Source organism: Cinclus cinclus, chromosome 6, assembly GCF_963662255.1.
Source record: "Cinclus cinclus chromosome 6, bCinCin1.1, whole genome shotgun sequence".
Lineage (NCBI taxonomy): Eukaryota > Metazoa > Chordata > Aves > Passeriformes > Cinclidae > Cinclus > Cinclus cinclus.
The window spans coordinates 37,951,116-37,972,700 of NC_085051.1; the positions used below are offsets into that span (position 1 = coordinate 37,951,116).

General features: G+C 37.2%; 1 protein-coding gene across 2 annotated transcripts; it reads left to right on the forward strand.

Annotated features, from left to right (window-relative positions):
* Positions 1 to 530: 530 nt before the first annotated feature.
* Positions 531 to 20,198, forward strand: BRMS1L (BRMS1 like transcriptional repressor). 2 transcript variants are annotated; one of them, XM_062495236.1, is made up of 11 exons: positions 531 to 686; positions 5,582 to 5,672; positions 9,054 to 9,181; positions 11,979 to 12,058; positions 12,769 to 12,865; positions 13,242 to 13,325; positions 14,703 to 14,767; positions 16,217 to 16,256; positions 16,954 to 17,080; positions 18,693 to 18,839; positions 19,628 to 20,198. In XM_062495236.1, exons 1-10 carry the CDS (start codon positions 551 to 553, stop codon positions 18,814 to 18,816), a joined length of 972 nt encoding a protein of 323 aa, XP_062351220.1. In that variant the 5' UTR covers positions 531 to 550; the 3' UTR covers positions 18,817 to 18,839; positions 19,628 to 20,198. The 2 variants fall into 2 exon arrangements, with proteins under 2 accessions (XP_062351220.1, XP_062351219.1); XM_062495235.1 differs by lacking the exon at positions 19,628 to 20,198 and having other exon boundaries at positions 18,693 to 18,840.
* The last annotated feature ends 1,387 nt before the right edge of the window (positions 20,199 to 21,585 follow it).

Genomic DNA, 21,585 nt, shown 5'->3' on the forward strand with positions numbered 1-21,585 from the left:
ACAGTAAAGAATTTCCGCTTAAAAAACCGCAAGGACCTCTCCCCTCTGAGATCCGAGCCATAAGGGACGCCTTGCCAGGATGCAAAACTCCTCGGCCGGAGCTCGGCGGGTGGTGGGGGCACAGGTGAGGCCCCGCCTCTCTCCTCCGCCGATCCGGTGGGGAACGGCCGCGATCGAGCCCCCGGCCCCATAGGGCCACAGCCTCGCTCGGCCTCCTGAGGGAGACGCGGGCGAGTACAAAGCGCTCCGGACTCTGCCCGGCCGCAATGAAGCCTCTCTCGGCGCCGAGCAGTCCTGTGAGCGTCCCGGGACGGGAGAGGGGAGCGAAAAGCCGCCACTGCACAGCCGGCCCCTCGCAGCACCCTCCGGGCCCCCTCCTCTCAGGGCGGACCACAATTCCCAGAGCGCCGCGCGCGCGGTGACGCCAGACGGCGGCGGGACTCGGCCAATGGGCGGGCGCGCAGGCACCGGGCGGGGCGGAGCGGCCGGTGGCGGCGGGGGAGCAGCGGCGGGAAGGGCGGGCTCGGGGTTCCACGGCAGCGGGGGAACGATGCCGGTCCATTCCCGGGAGAAGAAAGAGAATAATCACGATGAAATGGAGGTGGACTACGGAGAGAACGAAGGCAGCAGCTCTGAGGAGGAGGAGACCGAGAGCTCGTCCGTCTCCGAGGAGGGGGACAGCTCAGGTACTGTAGCCGCCAGGAAGGCGGCACCGCTGTAGGGGGCGCCGCGGCGGCTCCCTCAGCGCTCGGTGCTGCCCCGGGAACACACCGGTTCGGCCCCGGCTCTGGTGGCTGTCGGTGTCCCCCGCTTCCCTTCCCCCCCGTGACCCCGCCCCGGCCCCGGCTCTGCTTCGGCTCAGCGGCTCCTCTTCGGGCCGCCTGCCAGGGCGCTGGAACGGGGCGGGGCGCCCGGGTAGGGAGCCCCGCTGAGCCCCGAGCCGCTGGCTCCGGAGCAGGCTGGCACCCGGCCATGGCGGACTGGGCCGCGCTGCTCGGCTCCGTGGAGGAGCCGTGGGTTGTGCTCTGCTGGGCTAGAGTGCGTCCTCGCAGAGGTCTCCACTTAAAGGCTTGGCATATATACATACGTGTACGTAGATGAACTCGTGTGTACGTACCTGTAAGTACGTATTTTCATGCAAGCTCATGAATTTCAACTAGGTGTTTTAAGACCTGTCTTTGAGGGGATATTGGAAGCCCTGTCAATACATAACACTGGCCTCTTTTGCAAATCACTTCGGCCTCTGCTTGGTTGAAGGTCCCTTCATTTTTTCCATAGTTTCCCTCTGGATTGTGGATTTCGAATTATATCAGAAGATGAAATCTAACTTCTATGCTTAATTTACACTGTGTTATTAAGAAGGTTTTTATTATCTCTTCAGACTTGCCTTGTGATTACCACTTTATGTCTTTGATCTTAAAACGTATTTCCATGTGATAACTGGTAGGAGTGTGTGGGCCTTATTTGACTAGTGATGAGATGCAAGACAGTGGATGGCAAGGAAGTTGGACAGGGTTAATGATTTGAGAAAAGTCCTGATGTAGACCAGGACCAGTCCTAGACCTGACATGTGGCTTTGGCAGCCGAAGTGATTTAGTGCTGAGGCCACTATATCACCAAATTGAAACTGTCAAATATGCTGAGTTGGAAGAGACCCAGAAGGATCATTGAGACCAACTCCTGACTTTGTACAGGACACCCCAAGAATCACACCATGTGCTTAGGAGTTGGGGATTAGGAAGGAGTAAGTGTGTTTTAAGGTAATGTAGTCTGTTTGTTTTTCTTTAAAACAATGCAAGAAGCTGTCCAGATAATTTCTGTTGCATTCCACAAAGAAATGCTTTTAAGGGAGTATTTAAAGTGTGATGATTACAGAAAATTACATGTTTGTCTCAGTGTGTTGACCAATATGAACATACTCCTTGGAAGCATATTGTTTCTACAGACTTAAAATGGTTAGCACCCCAAGAAATAAGACTTAATTGAAATTTGTAATGATTTTTTTGAATTATATTTGTCATATGCTTTACTTGCATTCATCTGTCTTTTTTTTTTCTGTCTCCAGTAAGTGCCTGAGAATACAAAAGGTGTTATTAGAGGAAGCATGACTCGTCCTTAAGAGCTGGCACTCTTTTTGTCCTATTCATTTTAATGTTACATACTCAGTACAGGTGTTTTACTGACTGGGATGTAGAATAGTTTCTTAGGGATTAGTTGAAAAAGTCACAAGTTATGTTTAATATCCCAGAGGTGAATTTGGCCATTTTTGGGAAACACTCCATATACAGGCCAGAGCTTATTAAAGCTATTTTAGGTGCTGTTACATTTTTAGTGCTGTGTAGATTTTTTTTTTATCTTTAAACCAGGTTGCCCTAATTATTATGCTGGACTGCTTGAGTATAGTAGGAAAAAACAACTGTCATTTTGGAAGTGTTTACAAGTACCATAAATACTTGTTGCAGTATGAAACTGTATGGTAAATCTGAAGATTTGAGACAAGATGGGCCTATCAAGAACTATTTTAATATGAAATGAGCAATCTTTCACCTCCTGTGATATAAATTTTCAATTTAAAGCCATGAGATTTTGTCTTACAACCTTTTACTTTTTCAGCAATGCATATTCCATAGTCTGTATGTTGTTTAAGGAAAGAATGAGGAAGAAATTCCGTAAGTGGGGAATTAAAGATATTTCAGGACTACAAAATATGAAAATTTTAATAATTTTATTAATCTTATTGGAACAAGAATAAAGATGAACCAACTGAAGAGCAACTTGGCATGTGAATTGACATTTAGTATGAATGCTAGGTAGAATGAAGACTTCTAGGCAGAAAGTCAAAGACTTGAAAATATCTGTAGCTGAGAGGTGATTGGAGAGAGCTATGTGTTATTTCTTTATCTACGAGGATGTCAGTTATATCCTCAGATGCCAGTAAATAGCATAATTTCCTTGCAACACGAGTTTAAAATGTAAGATGCAGTCCCTTTCCCCTCCAACAGTGGGTGTGCTCTGATCCTCAGCCAAGGTTACAGTTCTAGTTTTCTTTGCTCTGTACTCCCTAAACATACACAAACAATAAAATCCGTGTTAATTTAAGGAAAGTTTATGAGTGAACTCCTTACTAAAACACACTTAAAATCAAAAGCATAGCAGAGCACATTTGAAAAATGTTCGAGAATAAAAGGGAAAAACTCTGTGGGTATCCCAGTGCCTGTTCCTGTTTGCTTTCACTGGGAGGTGCCCTCACATTTTAAAGAGATGTTATTTTTGTAGCACAGAAATGCTTTAGACAGCTCTGAGTAATGTGATTACCACATGCCTTAAATGTGGCCAAATTATTGGTTGCTAGATTGATTTTTGACTTGGATATTGTGTCAAACAGTCAAATAAAACTTTGTTTTTTAATGTGATTTTCAGCCTAATTCTGGGATTATGATTCTGCCTTACTTTTGAGAACAGTATTTTAATATAAATAGTATCTCTTAACAGTTTAACATGCTCTTCCCCCACCCTCCCCATTCAATTTTTTTAAAGTTCTGTCTTGAAATTTTCTTACTCTGCTTTCAAGTACTTCAGGTTATATTGTTTTTCAAAACTTTGTGCACTGTTCTTTTTGATTGTACTAACAGTAGTCTGACAGACTGCATTAGGTCTTTCATTTGGACTCATAGTTGCCATTGTAGTACTGATTGGCGTTGGTGTGCTGACTGCTGGTTTTCATATCCAGACAGAGAAGGTTAGTATATTTTTTAGTCTTAAAAGCTTGTGATGACTTCAGGAAGAAGTTAAGTGCAGAGAGGTCTGAGTAGACAATCTGCTTTAATCAGATCCTTCCAAGTAACTAGTGGCCCTAAAGCTACTCCTATCAACTCATCAGCTTTCCAAATTGCCATACTGTTCTGCAAAACAGTAAGAATGAAGACTTGCATGCTGTATTGTGTAGTTGGTGTAGGAGACAGCATAAAGCAGTTAAACATGTTTATTGGAAAACTGTGAGTGGGGAAGAAGCAAAAAGCTCAGAGTTGTTTATAGCCTAAAAGAGTGATCCCTGCTGGTCCAGGATCCTGCTTTGCCTCTCTGTAAGAGGGTGGGATTTTTCTTGCCAGGGTAACTGCTTACATAAGGAAGGGCTTCTTGGGACACTGCCTTCTTTCAAGCATCTGGCCCGTTTGCACCTACTCAGTCACAGTTCCTGAGTACATGGCCATCCCTTCTGCGTGCCTGCTGCTGGTTGATAATGGTCAGCTGGAGGGTAACTGCAGAGGGCTAATTCCTACAGATACTGCTGTTATAAAGCAGTTTCACTTATTGGACTTCTGAATATGGCTTAACAAATCTTTTTTTCTTTTTTTCTTTTTTTTCTTTTTTAAATTTTTTTTCTTCTTTTCCTCCTCCTTCTTTTCCTCCTCCTTCTTTTCCTCCTCCTTCTTTTCCTCCTCCTTCTTTTCCTCCTCCTTCTTTTCCTCCTCCTTCTTTTCCTCCTCCTTCTTTTCCTCCTCCTTCTTTTCCTCCTCCTTCTTTTCCTCCTCCTTCTTTTCCTCCTCCTTCTTTTCCTCCTCCTTCTTTTCCTCCTCCTTCTTTTCCTCCTCCTTCTTTTCCTCCTCCTTCTTTTCCTCCTTTTCCTATTTTTTCTGGGAAGGCTGGGAAAGAGTCAAGAATTTTGTATCTTAGTCTCTCAGTTTTGTAGTTTAAGAAAGGCCAATGGAGGTAACAACTGATGTTTAGTACCGTTGGATGTCTCAATGGTAATCAAAAGTTTTGGCAAAAACGTGTATTTATGTTGCTATATCTTCCCTAGGTAAATTACAAAAAAAAAATCAGGAATATCAATTAAAATTTGTGAGAAGAGTTTAATGTTAGCTACTCTTACCACATAGAAACATATAAAGTCAAGCGTCTGCAGTGTTCTAGACTTTTCAGGTTCAGAAATGTTTCATTTGAGTAATTTCAAATGGTCATTAAAATGAATTTCAGATATTTTTACATTAATATTTCAACTTCAAAGAATTCTTCCAATTGGACAGGATGAAACCTGTTTCAAAATTATATGTTACTTTTTCTTTAAAGATTATTAATAAAACAGATCTTGAATTTTGTATGACAAATGTAACAGGGAACTGCTTTCATTCCAGGGATTGCTGTTGTTTGTACTAACCCAGGATACACTTGAATTTTCAATGGTGGCTTATAATGGCTCATGCTTAATGGTGTCTTTCATTTGGTGTGATACACATTGTTTAGTTTTTCTGTTTTGTGCGTTCTTATTTATCTTATTCTTTTTCTTATTATTACTGTTATAAATCTATTTCAGTCATGAAATTACCCTCTTGAGGTCTTACAGTGCTGTTGTTTCCTGTTAAGAGGAAGAATTGCTGTTTATGGAGTTTATTCTAGAATTAGATCTAGGTTTCTTACTTTGTATTTTATATGCTAAGTGATTTCTCGTATTCTGCTTTATGAGAATAATAATATAAGAAAGAGACATGGCTGCAATTCAGGCACCCTTTGGCATTCACTAAAAAAAAATCCCATTTATTTGGTTACATATTTCATTGTTAATATTTTTTTTAATTCTTAGAAATGGATGATGAGGACTGTGAAAGAAGAAGAATGGAATGTTTAGATGAAATGTCCAATCTTGAAAAGCAATTTACAGATCTTAAAGATCAGTAAGTATTTTAATGTTTCATGTTCTTCATTTGAGGATGCATTCCATGAAAATATTGTGTGCAGCTGGTGTTTCTTGTCTTTCTTATGTGTGGATGCTACTTGAGGAGAAAGAGTAAGGACTGGGAATTCTGAAATGACTTGCTGCAGGCAGTTGCTTAGACTGCTTCTGTGTATTCATGTATTTGTTTTGCTGTAAGGATGGTTTGGAAATGTTGTTCCTGTGAAGGGCTACTCTGTGTCTGTTGCATCAAACTCCCTGGCAGGACCAAGGAACTGGGATTTTAGGGAAATATGAGATTTTGTTTAATTACTTATTCATTCAATATCATTCTCATACTGCTGTATATGTGGGACAGACCTAAGTGCATTGTCTCTGCTAAGTAAGAAATTAAGTTGGGTTGTTTTTTTTTTTTTTTTTTTACAGCAGTAGTTTTTATAGTTGGTATCAATTAAAGTTTCTTGTGATTACTGCAGACTAGGTACCGGTACAAGATAAAATGAAAATACTGTTATCTCTCAGTCTGCTGTAATACCTACATAAGTAGCTAGTAAAAACCTACTTAAAAGAAGAGATAAACATAATAGCCACAGTTATTCAAAAGTGATTGTCATTTGTATTACAACCTGTCATTTGTATCATGGAATCATTAGGGTTGGAAAAAGACCTCTAAAATCATGAAGTCCAACCATTTACCCACCAGTACCAGGTCCACTACTTAACAGTGTCTCTAAGCTCCACATGTACACATATTTTTGAACACTTTCAGGGATTCCACCATTTCCTTGGGCAGCCTGTTCCAATGCTTGAACAGTCTTTCAGTGAAGAATTTTTTTCTAATATCCGATCTAAGCCTCTTCTGGTGCAACCATTTCCTCTAGTCCTGCCTCTTGTTACCCGGTAGAACAGGCTGACCCTCACCTTGCTACAAACTTCTTTCAGGTAGTTGTAGAGAGCAGTAAGATATCCCTTGAGCCTCTTTTTCCCCAGGCTAAACAACTCCAGCTCCCTCAGCTGCTGCTCACAGGACTTGTGCTCCAGACCCTTCAGCAGCTCCATTGTCCTTCTTTGGACAAGCTCCAGCACTGTATGTGAAGTTAAATTTGTTTTCATATATGCACAGACAAGTTAGATGCATCTGTTCAAGTTTAAATTGATGGCATTTTGGCAATTAACTTAATAAGGTACTTGGTAAATGAAACGTTGAGAAGACCTGGTCTGTTCTTGGGCATATGCTTTAATTGAAAACTTAGTCAGTTGTTATTATGGTTCAGATGCATATTTATATTGTGAGATAATTCTTTCTGCTGCAGAACTGACATGTGTAACTTGCTTTGCATAAAAGGACACTGTGACGTGTGGAAGTAATAGGGTCTGGAAAGAATTGCCCAACAAGAAATTCCTTGCTTGCAGTGTCTAGAGAAGACTGTCCTGCTATTCTTTGGGCTGTGTAAAAACCTGGGAAATGCAGCCAACTCATGAGTGCTAGAGCCAGTTGGTACTGATTGGTTTGGCTTTTGTAAAACTGTCAGCTTTTCAATTCAGCGTTGCTCTTCCCTCTGTTCAACAGCTTGGATGACTGAAACCAGTTTGTGGAAACAGATCTGTAGGGAGTGAATATGAAAGAGGGTGGTCTTGAGAGGAAGAAAGCAAGTACTTTTGGGGGCTTAGGGTTTACAAATGGCGTTTGAGAAAGTGGTAAGGCTGTGGTATGTAGAGGAAGGCATTGTAGGGACACATTGTTTGAGAGATGGACATGTTCGTGTGGGCTGGAAGAACAGTGATGGTGGGAATGATGGAAGAGGGATTATAGGGAGAAGCAGGTGTGAACAGGGAGATGATGACTTTGGGAAAATGGAAAAAGATGCATAAACAATGGGATTTTTGTCACAACTAACTGCAGAGATGGTGTAATGATTGGGTCTGCCTCCTCATCCATTTCAGGGAAACTGAATACGGGTGTGATAACAGTTTACAGTGGCTTGGTAGCATTTATTCATTTTAGATAAATCATTGTTTGAAAGTACTGGATAAGTAGTTCTAGTCCATCAGTGGCTGCATGGTACCAAGTGCTGACAGCACCCAGTCTGTAACTGCTTGCTTTTATGTAGCTGGTACTTGGTGCTGTGTAATCAAATATTAGTGACTGACCCAGTCAGGTGCACTGTGCACCCAGGCTTATGGCCTGGCTAAATAATTCTGCTGTAGCTCTGTGTTAACCACCATGTGCAGAGCATGCTCATCAATGGTTAAGCCCAGCAAACTGGGGTTTGTTCAGCTGCAGGCTGTGTTAGCTGACTGCAGGACAGATCCTGGTGGCAAGGTGAACAGGCAGTTATTTCTCAAAGAGGTCTTGATATATCAGTATACATGAAATTTATTTTGTCGAATTAATTACTTAGCCTGTGCACTTTAAATAAGTAAAAAGTAGCATCCTTGTCCCAAGGACATCTGTTAGGTGTGTGTAAACAGGTAACAACTGATGTGTTCATAACACTCACAGAGTTTGTACAAGTTTGCTTTAATTTTACACCTTAATTCTGGAGTGCAAGGTGAAAAATGGGAATAGGAAAAGTTAGTTATATTGGTGATTCTAACATGGAACTCTAACAGTTACAAGTTAGTTATATTGGTGATTCTAACATGGAACTCTAACAGTTACAAGTAAGTGGAGCTTCATTGAGATTGAAATGTTTGTAATTGATATCACATTAAATTCTTCAAAGTGCAAGCAGATTTATTCATTGTCTGCTGGAAAATAACAGCTTTTATGGAATGACTGAATTCCAGGTAAAATAAAAATATTTTAATTACTCTTCCTTTTGGCAGGAATGTAATATATCTGAAATTATCTCATGATAATTATAATAGTACACAACATGTAGACTTTCACAGGAGATGAAGGTTGTTTCATTAAGCACCTGCATCTCTTTTTCCTTGCTTTATGGCAGTGTGGGAGCAGATGTGTGAACACAAATGTGAATTATTGTTTCTATCCATAAACTGTTTATCTCTCTCTCTCATGGCATAACCAAGTTTGTTCTTATGTACTGTAGTACCTTTTCATGTCCTCTTCCATGTTGATTCATGTCCTATTATTAACAGATGTGCAATTTTTTTTCTGCTTCCTTAGACATGAATATGGATTAAATTTTATCCTTTTTGTACTTCTGATTGTTTGCATTTGCTTTTCAGAAAGGCTTAATAGACATGGATAGCATTGTTCAAAAAGAAAATATGTATTGGAAAATTCAAACGCTAGAAAATCCTCGTTTTGTTTCAAAGGGATAACAAATAGTTATTTTAAAAATATTTCTTATATTTCTTCTAACTTGTGTTTTATTTTAAATAAAATGCATATTTTTATTTCTATTATTTTAAGACTTTACAAAGAAAGATTAAGCCAAGTGGATGCAAAGCTACAAGAGGTCATAGCTGGAAAAGCACCTGAATATTTAGAACCATTGGCAGCTTTACAAGAAAATATGCAAATCCGAACCAAGGTGGCAGGTAGGCATGTAAATTGGGTATTGCTGTTTCAAAGTATAAATTTGCTATGCATTTTAAGGTCAATCTTTTTTTTTTTCTTTAGAATTGTTGAAGGAATGTGTTTTTAAGTTAGAAATACTGTAACATATTTTTAAATATGAAGTAGTTTTTAAGTCAAAATGACTATGTTGCTTACCTCCTTGCTGAAGTTGCCTGATAACATCACACTAAAAATATGGCTCTTTTTAATGTCTCACTTGATAGCTGCCTGTCTTTGTCTAATAGGAACAATAACGTTTTACTGAGTAAAAGCTAATAATTTTTTTAGTCAAAAGGTTTGCGATCAAGTCTACACAATAGTAACTTTTTAAGAGATATGTAAGTGCTCTGTCATGAAATGCTTGCAATCTGGTATGATTCCTGCTCTTCTGGTCTGTGTCTCTTATCTGCTTCTATCCTTCTGTTCTGGAAAAACCTCTTGTCCTTGGTGCTTTTCTCTAAGGTGAACTTTAGTTATTAAAACTAATATTTATACAGGTTTTTGTGCTTATAGAAGAAGACAAGAACATTTATCTTCTTGTATACAACTGTACAATCATATGAAATGGTAATATTATAGGAAGACAAAAGTTCTGTACTCCCCTATTGTAAATTTGCTTCATATTACAGCTTGATTCTGTTAGGAGGATTCAGCTGTCTAAGGGTTACCTAACACAGGCTGTCAGAGACCCAAAAGACAGACACCTGTGATCTCTGGAGGCAGAGAAGCTATACCAGTGTATTTTCTAAGAAATTTAGCAGAAACATGTTGAAGGCTAACTGAAAAATGGCAATCCACCTTTTACTTGTCATAATACTAGTGCTGTTTCAGTACTACCCAGTATGTCTTCGTTGGTACTTCTGACTTTGAGAATTTGAAATCTTTTGATCTGTTGCATTTCTCTCCCTCCAGATCTTATTTGTAATGTTTTTCCTCAGCTGCTGACCCAGCATTTCTGGGTTTTAAGTTCTGAGCCCAACTTTACATGACTAGTCCTAAGTAGCCCACTTGGGCTTTGCAGGAGGATCTCAGTTGAACTTGGAAAAGGTCTGTTATAAAAGCAGCCTTAAACCAGCCTTTTAATTTTCAATTTTAAATGTGGCTATCCATCAGTGCTTTCATATAGGTGGGTATGGGATATATAGCATATTACACATTCTCCTGATTGGTCTTCAGCACCATTGAAGAGCCATGTTTCAATGTAAAAAAAAGCCCAGCTTAGAAACAGCAGTTTCCTTGAAGCTGAGAATAGAAAATAGTTTGTTTTTTTTTTTTTTTCCATTTGAACCCAACTGAATGACCTTGATAAAATTATTCCTGAGAAAACAAGAGACTGCAGAGCTGGCTTACTTGCTCTTACTGTTTGAGAGCTTTGACAGAAGTGGGTATTAGCAGGACTTGAGTTCCAGCAGGTAACCCATAAGGACCTACTGTTACCTAAGTAAGAGGAGGAAGTGGTGACAAAAGCCCCAAACTAAACTATGTTTAGCTAAACTTTGGATATAATTGCATCTGTGTTAGAAAAGAAAATTGTGTTCCTCAGCTCTCTTAAGTCACTGTTCACACAAAATGTGGATCTTGACTATTACAGGTAGTCAGAGAAACAACTGTTTCTTCTAGAGTGGTTCATGCCTATATTTTTCAATTTCAGGCAAATAAACAGTGACCTAAATATGCCAGTCCGCCATAAATATTAAGAAAATAAAAGCCAGCATAACATAGCGATGTAAGAAAAGAACGTTTTGAATTCCTTTGAAGAATAGCTTCACTGTGGGAAGATGATTGATGCAATACTTTGTGGTTTGTTTTGCAGAGAGATTGCTGCTAGTAGTTTTGTTCCTCTAGTACTCTGTTCATTTATAGTAAGTTGAATTATAAGGAAGTTGGTTTTGAAAGTTCTTCAGTTGCAAGACATCACCATTGTGTGTGCAAACTTAACTCCTCAAGTTTCTGATCTGAAGCAATAGAAGTGTTTTCTGTTGAATGCATTGAATATATTAAATCAAACTCTACTGATGCTTGAAACGATGCCTTGAAGCAGCCCATTAGCTATGCTGGCCTCCAGTGATGATGTCACAGCTTTATTGATCATTTGTCTATCAGTGGGATCAAGTAATGTGTCTAACATAAAGTTCAAATCAGGTATTACATTTCAGGTACCTCTCAGGTTTTTTTCAGCTGCTTAGTGGACACATTTCCAGAAATGTCTAAAAATGCTGGTAATACTTAGAAGTGGTACCCTTTATCACAAGGTGACTGTTTTTAAGAATGGAACAGTCTTGTTAATTAATGTAATTTATTAAGGCAATGCATTATAAAGTAAGTCTCATTCAAAATAATAATTTGTAAGACCTTTTTCTTTCAATCAGTTTTCTAGCTTTTTTAAAACCCCAAAGCCATATTTTAAACTCCAATTAGAAAATAGAAGAGGTCATTCAGTACTTAAATTTGAAAACTGGTAATATTCAGGGTAGTTTGATCAGAAATACGAAGTAGACTTATTTTCTAAAGTTAGTGTGACCACTGGCATAATGTATTGACTGACAGGAGAAGGAGTTAAAATAGCATTTAGTTTTCCTCAGATCTTCAGAATTACGGATTTACTTGTTCCAATTTTTGTTCTTTATAAAGCAGCCAGCCACTCTAAGTGCTTAATGTAATATATCTGTATTTTCCACTGTTTGCATGTGTTGGGACTTGCAGGCAGTTTTAAAATCGAATTCTGAAGTCAGATATTTGCTAAAGAAAGTAATATTGCTGTAATTCGTCTGATTACAGGTATCTATAGAGAGCTTTGTCTGGAATCTGTGAAGAACAAATATGAATGTGAAATTCAAGCCTCTCGACAGCACTGTGAGGTTGTGCCAGCTGTTTCACATTGATAGCTAATCTCTGAGTTTACAGTCTGTCATGCTTTTCAGGTTCTGTGCATGTTTTTATTATTGTGGTTATTTGCTATTTGAATGCAATTGCTGTGTAATATTTAAGTTTTGGAAATGTGCAAGCTTATGAAAGAGCAGTGGAATAATTTTCTTAAGGCTTGGAACTCAGCTTAATTCCAAGTTAATATTTTAGAGAATTTAGTGGGTTTTGATGCTGACTTTGAAAGACTAACTGATCTGTATAAGTACTGTGTAATTTACTGTAGGGGGCAGCTTTATAAAAAGCTTTCCATGAAAACATTAGCTTTTATGATTTGTGATGAAAGGTGGCATAGAGGTCATTACTTTAGAGTTACCCATTGTGAATAAATCTTTCATGTCCAGAAGAAAAATGCTGTGTTTGTGTCAAACTGCAAAGAGTTATTCTGGAGAGCTAGCTGCATGCTCTTAATTACTCTTGGTACAAGTAATTGATAAATATGTAATTATATTTTCACTTGTGCTAAGTGAGTGTGCTGTCCTTAAGGAGCTAGGATCTCATGCTAAGAAAGTGAATAGGGGGAGATATCATATGCTTTGTGACTTCTGAAAAAGCTATTTTTATGTTCCTTCCACTGGTGCCTTAAATTGTCAATATTTAGATTATTGAACTCAGTAACGTAAAAATCTGTAATCTTGCTTTCTAGAGTGAGAAGCTTCTCTTGTATGATACAGTACAAAGTGAACTAGAAGAGAAGATTAGAAGACTTGAGGAAGACAGACATAGCATTGACATTACCTCAGGTAGATGGAAATTCAGTTTGGGTTTTTTATTTGTTTTTAGTCTTCTGATGACTGTTGATTAGTAGACTGTGCACATGGTATTTCTGGTGAGTTTTAGGTTATCTGTTAGAATGCTGTTCAGCTGTAGACTTTGGGCAGGGGGTTGAATTTAAACTTCAGCTTTGGTTTAATAGTTGTCAACATCCCTTGTGTCTTTTGAGAGCATTAATCTATGCCTACATAATCTTGCAACACCTTTATTCTGTTTAGAAACAGCATCTCACCAGAAAATATTATTTTTAATTTTTGGAAAATGTTTTCTGCTATAAAAAGAGCTAAACATGAAAATGCTTCTGATTCATAGCATGTTTTTTTTTTATTTTTAATGCCCTTTCAGAATTATGGAATGATGAGCTCCAGTCCAGGAAGAAAAGGAAGGATCCATTTAGCCCAGATAAGAAGAAACCTGTTGTTGTCTCAGATATCCTTTTACTGAAATCGTTGTTCTTTCTAATAGTGTTTGCAGTTTTATAGCTAGTTTTATTACATGTGTCATTAAGTTGAAGTGATAATGCATTATCAAAACTGATTTTTGCATGGCAACATTATTCTAATTCAGATTAGAGAAACCATATTGACACATCCATCTCATCATGGAAATTGAAATTTAGGTTCTTTTACCTAACTACTAGTTTTATGTAGAAAATGCTTCTTAAAGTTGATTTTTCTAACTCTTAAAGAAAAATAGAGCAACAAGACAAAAGCAGAATCAAGTTAGGCCACTTGAACTTCACCAACTAACCATATATAAATAGCATTGGATTTTGTGAATTATGAGTGACCCTGCTATTTTAGAGTATATTCCAAACCAAAAAAGCTAATATAGTATTAGGTATAAAATCTTGGCAGTTTCAGGCAGTTTATAATGCTCAAAATCCTTTCAGTAGTGAATCCTTTGTGAAGTAAATTAATTTGTTCTTTTTTATTTTAGTTTAGAAATAATTGTGTACTTCTCAGATCTGTGCAAAACAAATACCTGGGAATTTTACACAGCTTTTGATTTGTAATTTTTCCTCTTTAGAGAAAAACAAATTTTAAAGTGGCATAAGATTTTTAAAATTTCAAATGGAATTTTAAGTTTAGGCTTGCTCTCCATTTTAGGAGGTTTTTGTTTTTATGTATCCGTAGCACCTCTTGCTAAACTTATTTTTCGGAGATGAAATGGGGAGAAACAAAAAGTGAAGGCTATTGTAATGGAATACCAATACTATATGTAGTTTTGTTTTGAAGTTGATTTATTGTTCTAATGCACCTTTTTTACTTTGCAGTTGATAGTTGAAGGAGGAGGGCTTTGCCTTTTCACCTCCTGTTTTTTGGATATTTGATACTCAGATATGTGTTGCTGACCATACTTTTCTGTTGAAGATACATGATGTAGAATAAATACTGTAAAAATAATTATTTTATTTAGACTGATCTTAATGTAGGTGCTGTTTTGCAGTGGTATATTGAAATTGCAATGAATTTTAATTATAATTTGAATTATTGCAAATAAAGTAATTTTTTAACTCTTAGGAATGAAGTGGCTGTATCTCAGCTGTTTATCTTATCCTTATGTTGAACTCCAGTAGCCTGAATATCTGCATACTATTATTAACTCTTTCAATAATTCTTGAAGTGTACTTCTAGGCTGCATAATTCAAAGATGGATGTGTTTGCACTGAGCTTTTGCTTCATGTTGGTGCACTTTTTGTGAAAGATATACAGAACAGAGCTATTAACAGAGCTAATAACTTTCTACAAACATTAGAGTGTTTTCATTATTTTTGTTTAAAAGAGTTTTCCCTAACATTTCCACGCCCTTATATAGTTTATATGTTACAAGACCTTGATATACTTGAAGACTGGACAACAATAAGGAAGGTAGGATGAAAGGATGAATGCAAATGACTGCGGATTTAGTTTGGGTTCATGTCTAGTCCTTTTGCTACTTAAAAATATGTAACTAGGTTTCTTACATGACTAAAACACTAAACAGGTTTGTATTTCTTCAGTAGCCAGTTAATCCTTTCACTTCAAGCTGTGTTATTGCTATTTCTTCTGATTCTACCCAAATCATACAGAGGAATCTGTTAAAGGGGTGCAAGAAGATATCTCTAAAATGGGGAATCCATAATTTTCCATGAAAAAGTGAGCTTAAAGCCTGTGTCTAGTGGATGTGCTTTCTCATAGTTTAGGTTAATTGTGTACAAACTATGATAGGATAGTCTGATAGGATTTTGCTTTGTGTGATTTTTAAAAAATATCTCATATGGCATGTTTTCGTATAGTAAGGTTTTTAAGAAGATTTGTGTGATTTGACCTCTCCTTATACTTCTATTTCACAAAAATGAGGAGCTGTGTTTTTCTGAGGTTACAAGAGAATCATGGTTTTTAGGAAGAAAAATTTGTTTAGTCAATTGATGTATTTGAAAAAATAAATCCAGCTTTCAATTGCATAATGCATTTTTTAGATCTTTGTAAGACTGTTGAAGGATCTTGCTGTAATGAAATGCTATCCTCGCCTTGCACCTGCAGTCAGAAAGCTTCCCCTAGTATCCTAGTGCATCCCACCTCATAGAATAGCAAACCACTTAGGTGAATTCAAAAACTTTGTGGAGAGTTGGCTCTGAGTCACTTTCTATCCTGCTTTTTTCCTGTACCTATTTCCTAAACAAGAAGTAAAATGTAACCTTTATATTTTCTCTTTCTATTGCATCAGAGGAACAGACACAAAATATTTTTCCCTCGTGTTCTTTTCTGTAGTTTTGCATAATTTTAAACAATAGCAGCAAACCCAGGATCTAGGGTTTTGCCTTTTCTGGAAATAATTTTTAAAATCCCCAAAAACAAAACAAATGAACCCCCAAAAACTCATGAGTGCTTTTTTTCCCCAAGGTTATCTGTGGTCTGGACTGTGCATGAAGTAACATTTTTGAGTTTATGCGAAGCTCACAAATAAATTAAAAGACCAAATTGTTAATACAGCATTTTGTTTTTCAGACTGATTTAGTGTAATTTTGTGTTTTCTTGACAGAATTATATAAGAGCAATTTTGAGGATTTAATTTAGAAAAGCTTGAGTTATTGAAATCAAAACTTAATAAAGAAGATGATTTCTTTCACCCTCGAAATGCTTTTTTATTTTACTACCGAGTCACCATTGAACACATTTTTATTTTAGAATTCTCATTGTATTTTTTGCATGTAAATGCAAGTACATAGTTGCATATAGAATCAAATACCACTGCATGTTACTCCACAGCTATAGATGGCAGTTAAGACAAAATGAATCTGTCTGCTGACTAACTTTAATTTTCTTTTGTGTTTCAAGGCAATGGCTACGCTGGGACCACACAGGGTAAAGCCAGAACGTAAGTAAACATGGTCTTGTTTCACAAGACAGAACTTGCTGTGTCCAGTGCAAGCAAACTGCAAACTGCATCCAGGCAGATTTTATTCATTATAGTACTGGTATAATGATGGAGGATGGGATGAAGTAGCTGGAAGATATGGCTTTTGTCTTTCCCCTCTCTCAGGTGCTAATACACCTAGCTTGAGTGCTGTTGTTTGCGTTGATACAAATTCTAGGAAATTATTAACAAAAATTCAGGCTTCTAACAGTGGTTTAGAGCAATGCATATCAGCAAGCTATGCCAGCATTTGCACAAGATAAAGCAGGAAACTGAGAGCATCTGGGCCTTACAGGTGCATTTCAAAGGATGCTCACATTGACTGCAAGCTACAACCCTGAAAAAGCAGAGCTGTGGGAAAGGAGTAGTATTCATATTTGGTACTGAAGTGAGATAAGTAAAGTCACATATTTGGAAGTGAGGAGGAGAAGGAACAGTAGGCATATAGATGATAGCTTCTATTTGAAAATGAAAATATAGCTTAAATACCTCAATGGAAATAAAAAGGTATGTTGCTTCCAATTTTCATGCAATTACTGAGACACACTGCTGTTGGAAAAAATGTGTGTTCTGTGTAAATCACTTGATGAAAGTGTATTTAAGCACCTGACTGATTTCTGTGACGTCAATATTAAATAATTTTTATTATTTAATTTAGCACCTGTCAAATTAGAAAAGCATCTCCACAGTGCTAGATCTGAAGAAGGAAGACTCTATTATGATGGCGAGTGGTATGGACGAGGGCAGACGATATGCATTGATAAGAAAGATGAATGTCCTACAAGGTAAAGATTATTTAATTTATGCAGCTCTGTACATTCATGTTAAGCAATAACTAGGATGATGACATTAAAGAGTAAGACCTATGTGGAAATACTACCAACTCAATGACATTTGCTAGTTAACATTGGAAGGCACCAGAGATGAGTGCTGACTTGTGAGAGGCTAGTAAATGTTGGAATTGACTGAAGGGTTGTCGAGTTAGGATCTTGCTAACAATTTAAGCTGTTACTGGTTTCTGATAGCCTGTGAGTAATTTTTTTTCTAGTATCTTGAGAGTTTGTTGCTTTGAGGATTTGATCTGTTTGCCCACCCAAAAATACTTAATTACAGAAAAACACCTTATGCTATTGAAGATAAGCTTTGTTGTCTGTTGATTAGTGCTCTGAAAGAAGAGAGGAATTTTTACTGGTATTTTCTTCCTCTAAGAAAGATTCTGCCTTGGAACAATCTTAGAGTGAAAATTTAGTTTAACGTTTAAGATCTGTAAATGTATTTTCTTTGTATGGATAATATTTGTAAATTCTGAAAGTCTGAGTGTATTTAAAATTAAATGTATATCTTACCTTTTACTAAATGGGGCAAATAAGTCTAAGCCAAATGTTGATTAAATATACACATGTACTCAGGAAAATTTCATGTATCATTAGTTTACTGTTGAACTGGCTGTTTCTCTTCTTCCTTGTGTATGGTGAAGGGGATCAAACTTCAGTGATATTGATGTTTTTCAGGGCTGAAACAGGAAGGTATTTTAGTGAACTTCAGGTTGTGTTTGAAATTTAGAAACCTCTGGATTAATTTAGCAGAACACAGCAGTCATACTGGGCCAAGTAATGACAAAATGTCCAGTGTCTGACAAAAGCCAAAAGCTGATTCTTAACAGGGCAGTCATGCTGTGGAGCTTTCCTGTGCTTTCAAAACCCCCACAACTTCTAAGACTAGAGGGAGTTGTTAAACAGTATGCAATAGATCTTTGTTCTAGTAACTGTTTTAATCTTTGGTTTTATGCTTTCTGTTTTCCCCATCAATCTACTTGAAGTTATATTTTTTCTGTGGGGTATGGGGAGGGAGTTTTATTCACTATTTGTGTTAAAGGCTACCACTAGGAGCATAAAAGCAGGGCTCATTTAACAGTAAATCAGTTTTCAGTTTATTTCTTGTGGTCTTTGTGTAATGAGTAAGAGTTGAATACATTTTGTGCTTTAAATCGTGCCCTCAGGTTATTCAAATTTTTTCCAAGTACTTCATATTCAATGTAATTTCAACACTTTTCTTGATTTTACTATGGGTGGTTTATTGTTGTGTTTTCTCTGTGTGACTGTTACTCTTTTAAATAATCAAGTATTTGTACCTGTTAGTGTTTTCTTGAAGAGAGTGAAATAGATGGCTGAAACATTCACTACCTTCACTAAAGACACATGCAGTTGCCCAGGAGTTCTGTCAAAACTGTCCTTAGAGTGGTGACAGTATCTTTTGGGCCTAGCATTTACAACTAATGCATATTTTCATTTACTGTGTGGAAATACAGCTGTGGTTTTGAGGTTATTTTTAGCTTATAAGCTTTCTAAATTCTTCTTGTTTTTCTTCCCCTGACCCTTCTTCCCTCATTTTCTGTAGTGCCATAATTACAACAATTAACCATGATGAAGTTTGGTTTAAAAGACCGGATGGAAGCAAGTCTAAGCTGTATATTTCTCAGCTACAGAAAGGAAAATACTCAATAAAACACAACCACAACTGACCGTTGCTCACCGGAAACAAGTGGTATTGCCATGCGTGATGTGCCATGGGGTGAAAATTGTATTTAATGGTGTTTTGTATTCCTTATATATTTACAGCAGTATCTAATGTGTATTGGTCGTGCTGTATGTAAGCTTCATATGGACGGCCTTCAGAAACCTGAGGAGGGTAAATCCTGTTAACAGACATTTTGCCTCTAAATTGGGTCCAGTGCCTAAGATATGAAGTATGCTCTTCAAGTGTAATGCTTCAAAACTTATCGTACTTGTAAAATGAAAAAAAAAAAATTCTTTTTCCATTGGTGACCAGTTGGTGTGAAAAAATATTATAACCATAATTACCAGCAGCTCACTTTATTTTCAGTGACTGTGTCATGCTTCTCTTGTGGACGTAAATTTAGCCTGCTCAGCTGTTGCTTTTGAATAGATTGTAACATGCATAAGCATTCTTTTATCAAAAGTGTACTGATTTATTTAAGTTATTGTCCTCAACAGCTCTGCTAGTACCGACTGTGTTACATTTTGTAATGTTTACTATACTGCTTGTAATGAGACAAAGCCAATAATTTTAAACTAGGTTTTTGAAGAGCACTTTTCTAGTGTAGGACCCTATTCTATAGCAGACAAATCATTGGTGATGTTTTTACTTGATTGCCAGCAAAATTTATGCATAAAGTAGACAGTGTTGCTCCAGCCTGTGTTATATGTAGCCCACAAAGAAGGACTGGGGGGGATGGTTACATAAATGCTGTTGCATGGCCTGCATGTTTGGTCCACAGTTGTATGAAATATGATTAATTTTTTTTTTTTTAGGAAAAGAAAATATTTCCCCAGAAGTCATATATCTGAGTTTTTCACCAAATACTAATTTTCAAAATTTCTGTGCGCCATTTCATCTTACTGTACACCGGAAGTATTTCATGCAGCTTAGAAAGCTGAATGTCTTACAAGTCTTGCTCTTTAGCCACAGAGAAAAGTCCTAAATCCTTGATGTTACTGTGATGTGCTTCGAGCATCTAGAATGATAGATGGGATTGTTGAAGAATTGTTAACGCGTTGGTTATGTGCACTTTAATCTCCAGTTCTGGTGATTCTTCTTGGAGAAAATAAAGCATCAATTTGCTTTAAATGATCACAGCAAATAAATATTTTTATTGTAACATATAAATTCATCGTCTCTTCTAGTGCAGGGTGGTAAGTACTTTTCCAAATGCCAAATCAGTTTCTGCTGAGTGATGCTTTTCTACAATTGTATGACATTATAAATCAAATGTACATAAAGTATCAATTGACATGTTGGCTTTTAACAATATGAACTGTATGTATACAGTTGTTTGATAAACTTTTTGTAATTAAATATTTGCATTTTTTAACTTAGTATATAAATAAATGATCTGTGGTAGTGGACATCTTTTATGTTGTTTCATTCTTTGATTTTCTAGTCTTTTTGGAATTGTTGATCTACCAAATAGCAGAGAAATACTCTTAAACAATCAGAAGGCCTAAAGCTTTAAGAAAACCTTTTGAATTGCACTTTTTTTTTTTTGAGATTTTGTATGTATAGATTTTGTTTTTACAAACTTTTGCAAAATATTCTATGGAAGCTTTGTTCTGTGACATTGAGAAATCAAACACTTTTAAGGATTTCGTAACTGCTGACATGCTTGAAATCACTTTTATTTAGGCCATGCTGGGTACTCTAAGCTATTTTTGTGATTCACTCCTTTCCTTTTACCTCTTCTGTATTTTGCATCTCTCTAGCTTGACTTGATTATTCCTCCAGCTTTTTCTGATCTGATCTATAAAGCAAAACTTTGCAAAGCTGCAAGCCTTGCAGTTCGGACTGACACTTTTTAAGTGTGGTTTCTTAATTCAGAATCAACATAATTCATATCAGCATGAGAAGTAATAATCAGAGCAGTATGGATTAGTGGTCAGACGAGTGGGACCTACTCATTCCATTACTAGAAGTACAGGAAACTGAGCTGTGTTTTTCCTTTTTGACCTGTCACCATTTCTTCAATATGTGACAGGAGAGCTGTAAGGTTGGTCTTTGTATGTAACTGGTTAATCGTTTCATGCTTTGGTGAATCATATTTGGTACATGCTTTGTATCTTTTTAATGTTTGAACAGTTAATGTTTTGCTTGATTCAGCATAAAATGTTAGAGGGGTCGTCCACAGATTTTAGTCCTTTGAGGTTGAGACATTGTTAGCCTCTTGTCCATCTGTTTTATCTTTTACACCGCTACATTAAAACTTTTCAAGCTTTGGTGGCATTGTTTTAACCTACAAGTAGGATTTAGATCTGGAAAGTGCTGAAAAGAATTCTGTAATATATGAAACGGTAAGTAAGTGAAGAACAAGAGGCACTGAGTGACAAAAATTACTTTCTGTACATGTGTTGAAAAGGCTTCTCTATAAATAGCTATGTTTCAGAGGGGTTGCAGTTTGGTTTTTCCCAAACACACAGAGCAAATTGACCTGCTCATCTTTCCCACAGTGAAGTATCTGATATATTTAGTTGGAATAAGTTGGTGTAACCTGGCAATACTTACTGTGTAAGCATCATGTGGAGTTTAGCTTGGTTATTTCATAATAAGAAGATCTTAAACCTGTTCCCCATGCATTTGAATTTTGGCACTTTATTGTAGTGGTTTTTTTTAACTATAAAAATGGGCTATTTATAGTTCATGAACATGCCAAGACGTGTGTAAGTAGCTCACCACCCCCATCAAGTGGTAAGAGATGATTAAGTACTGAAATTCTCAC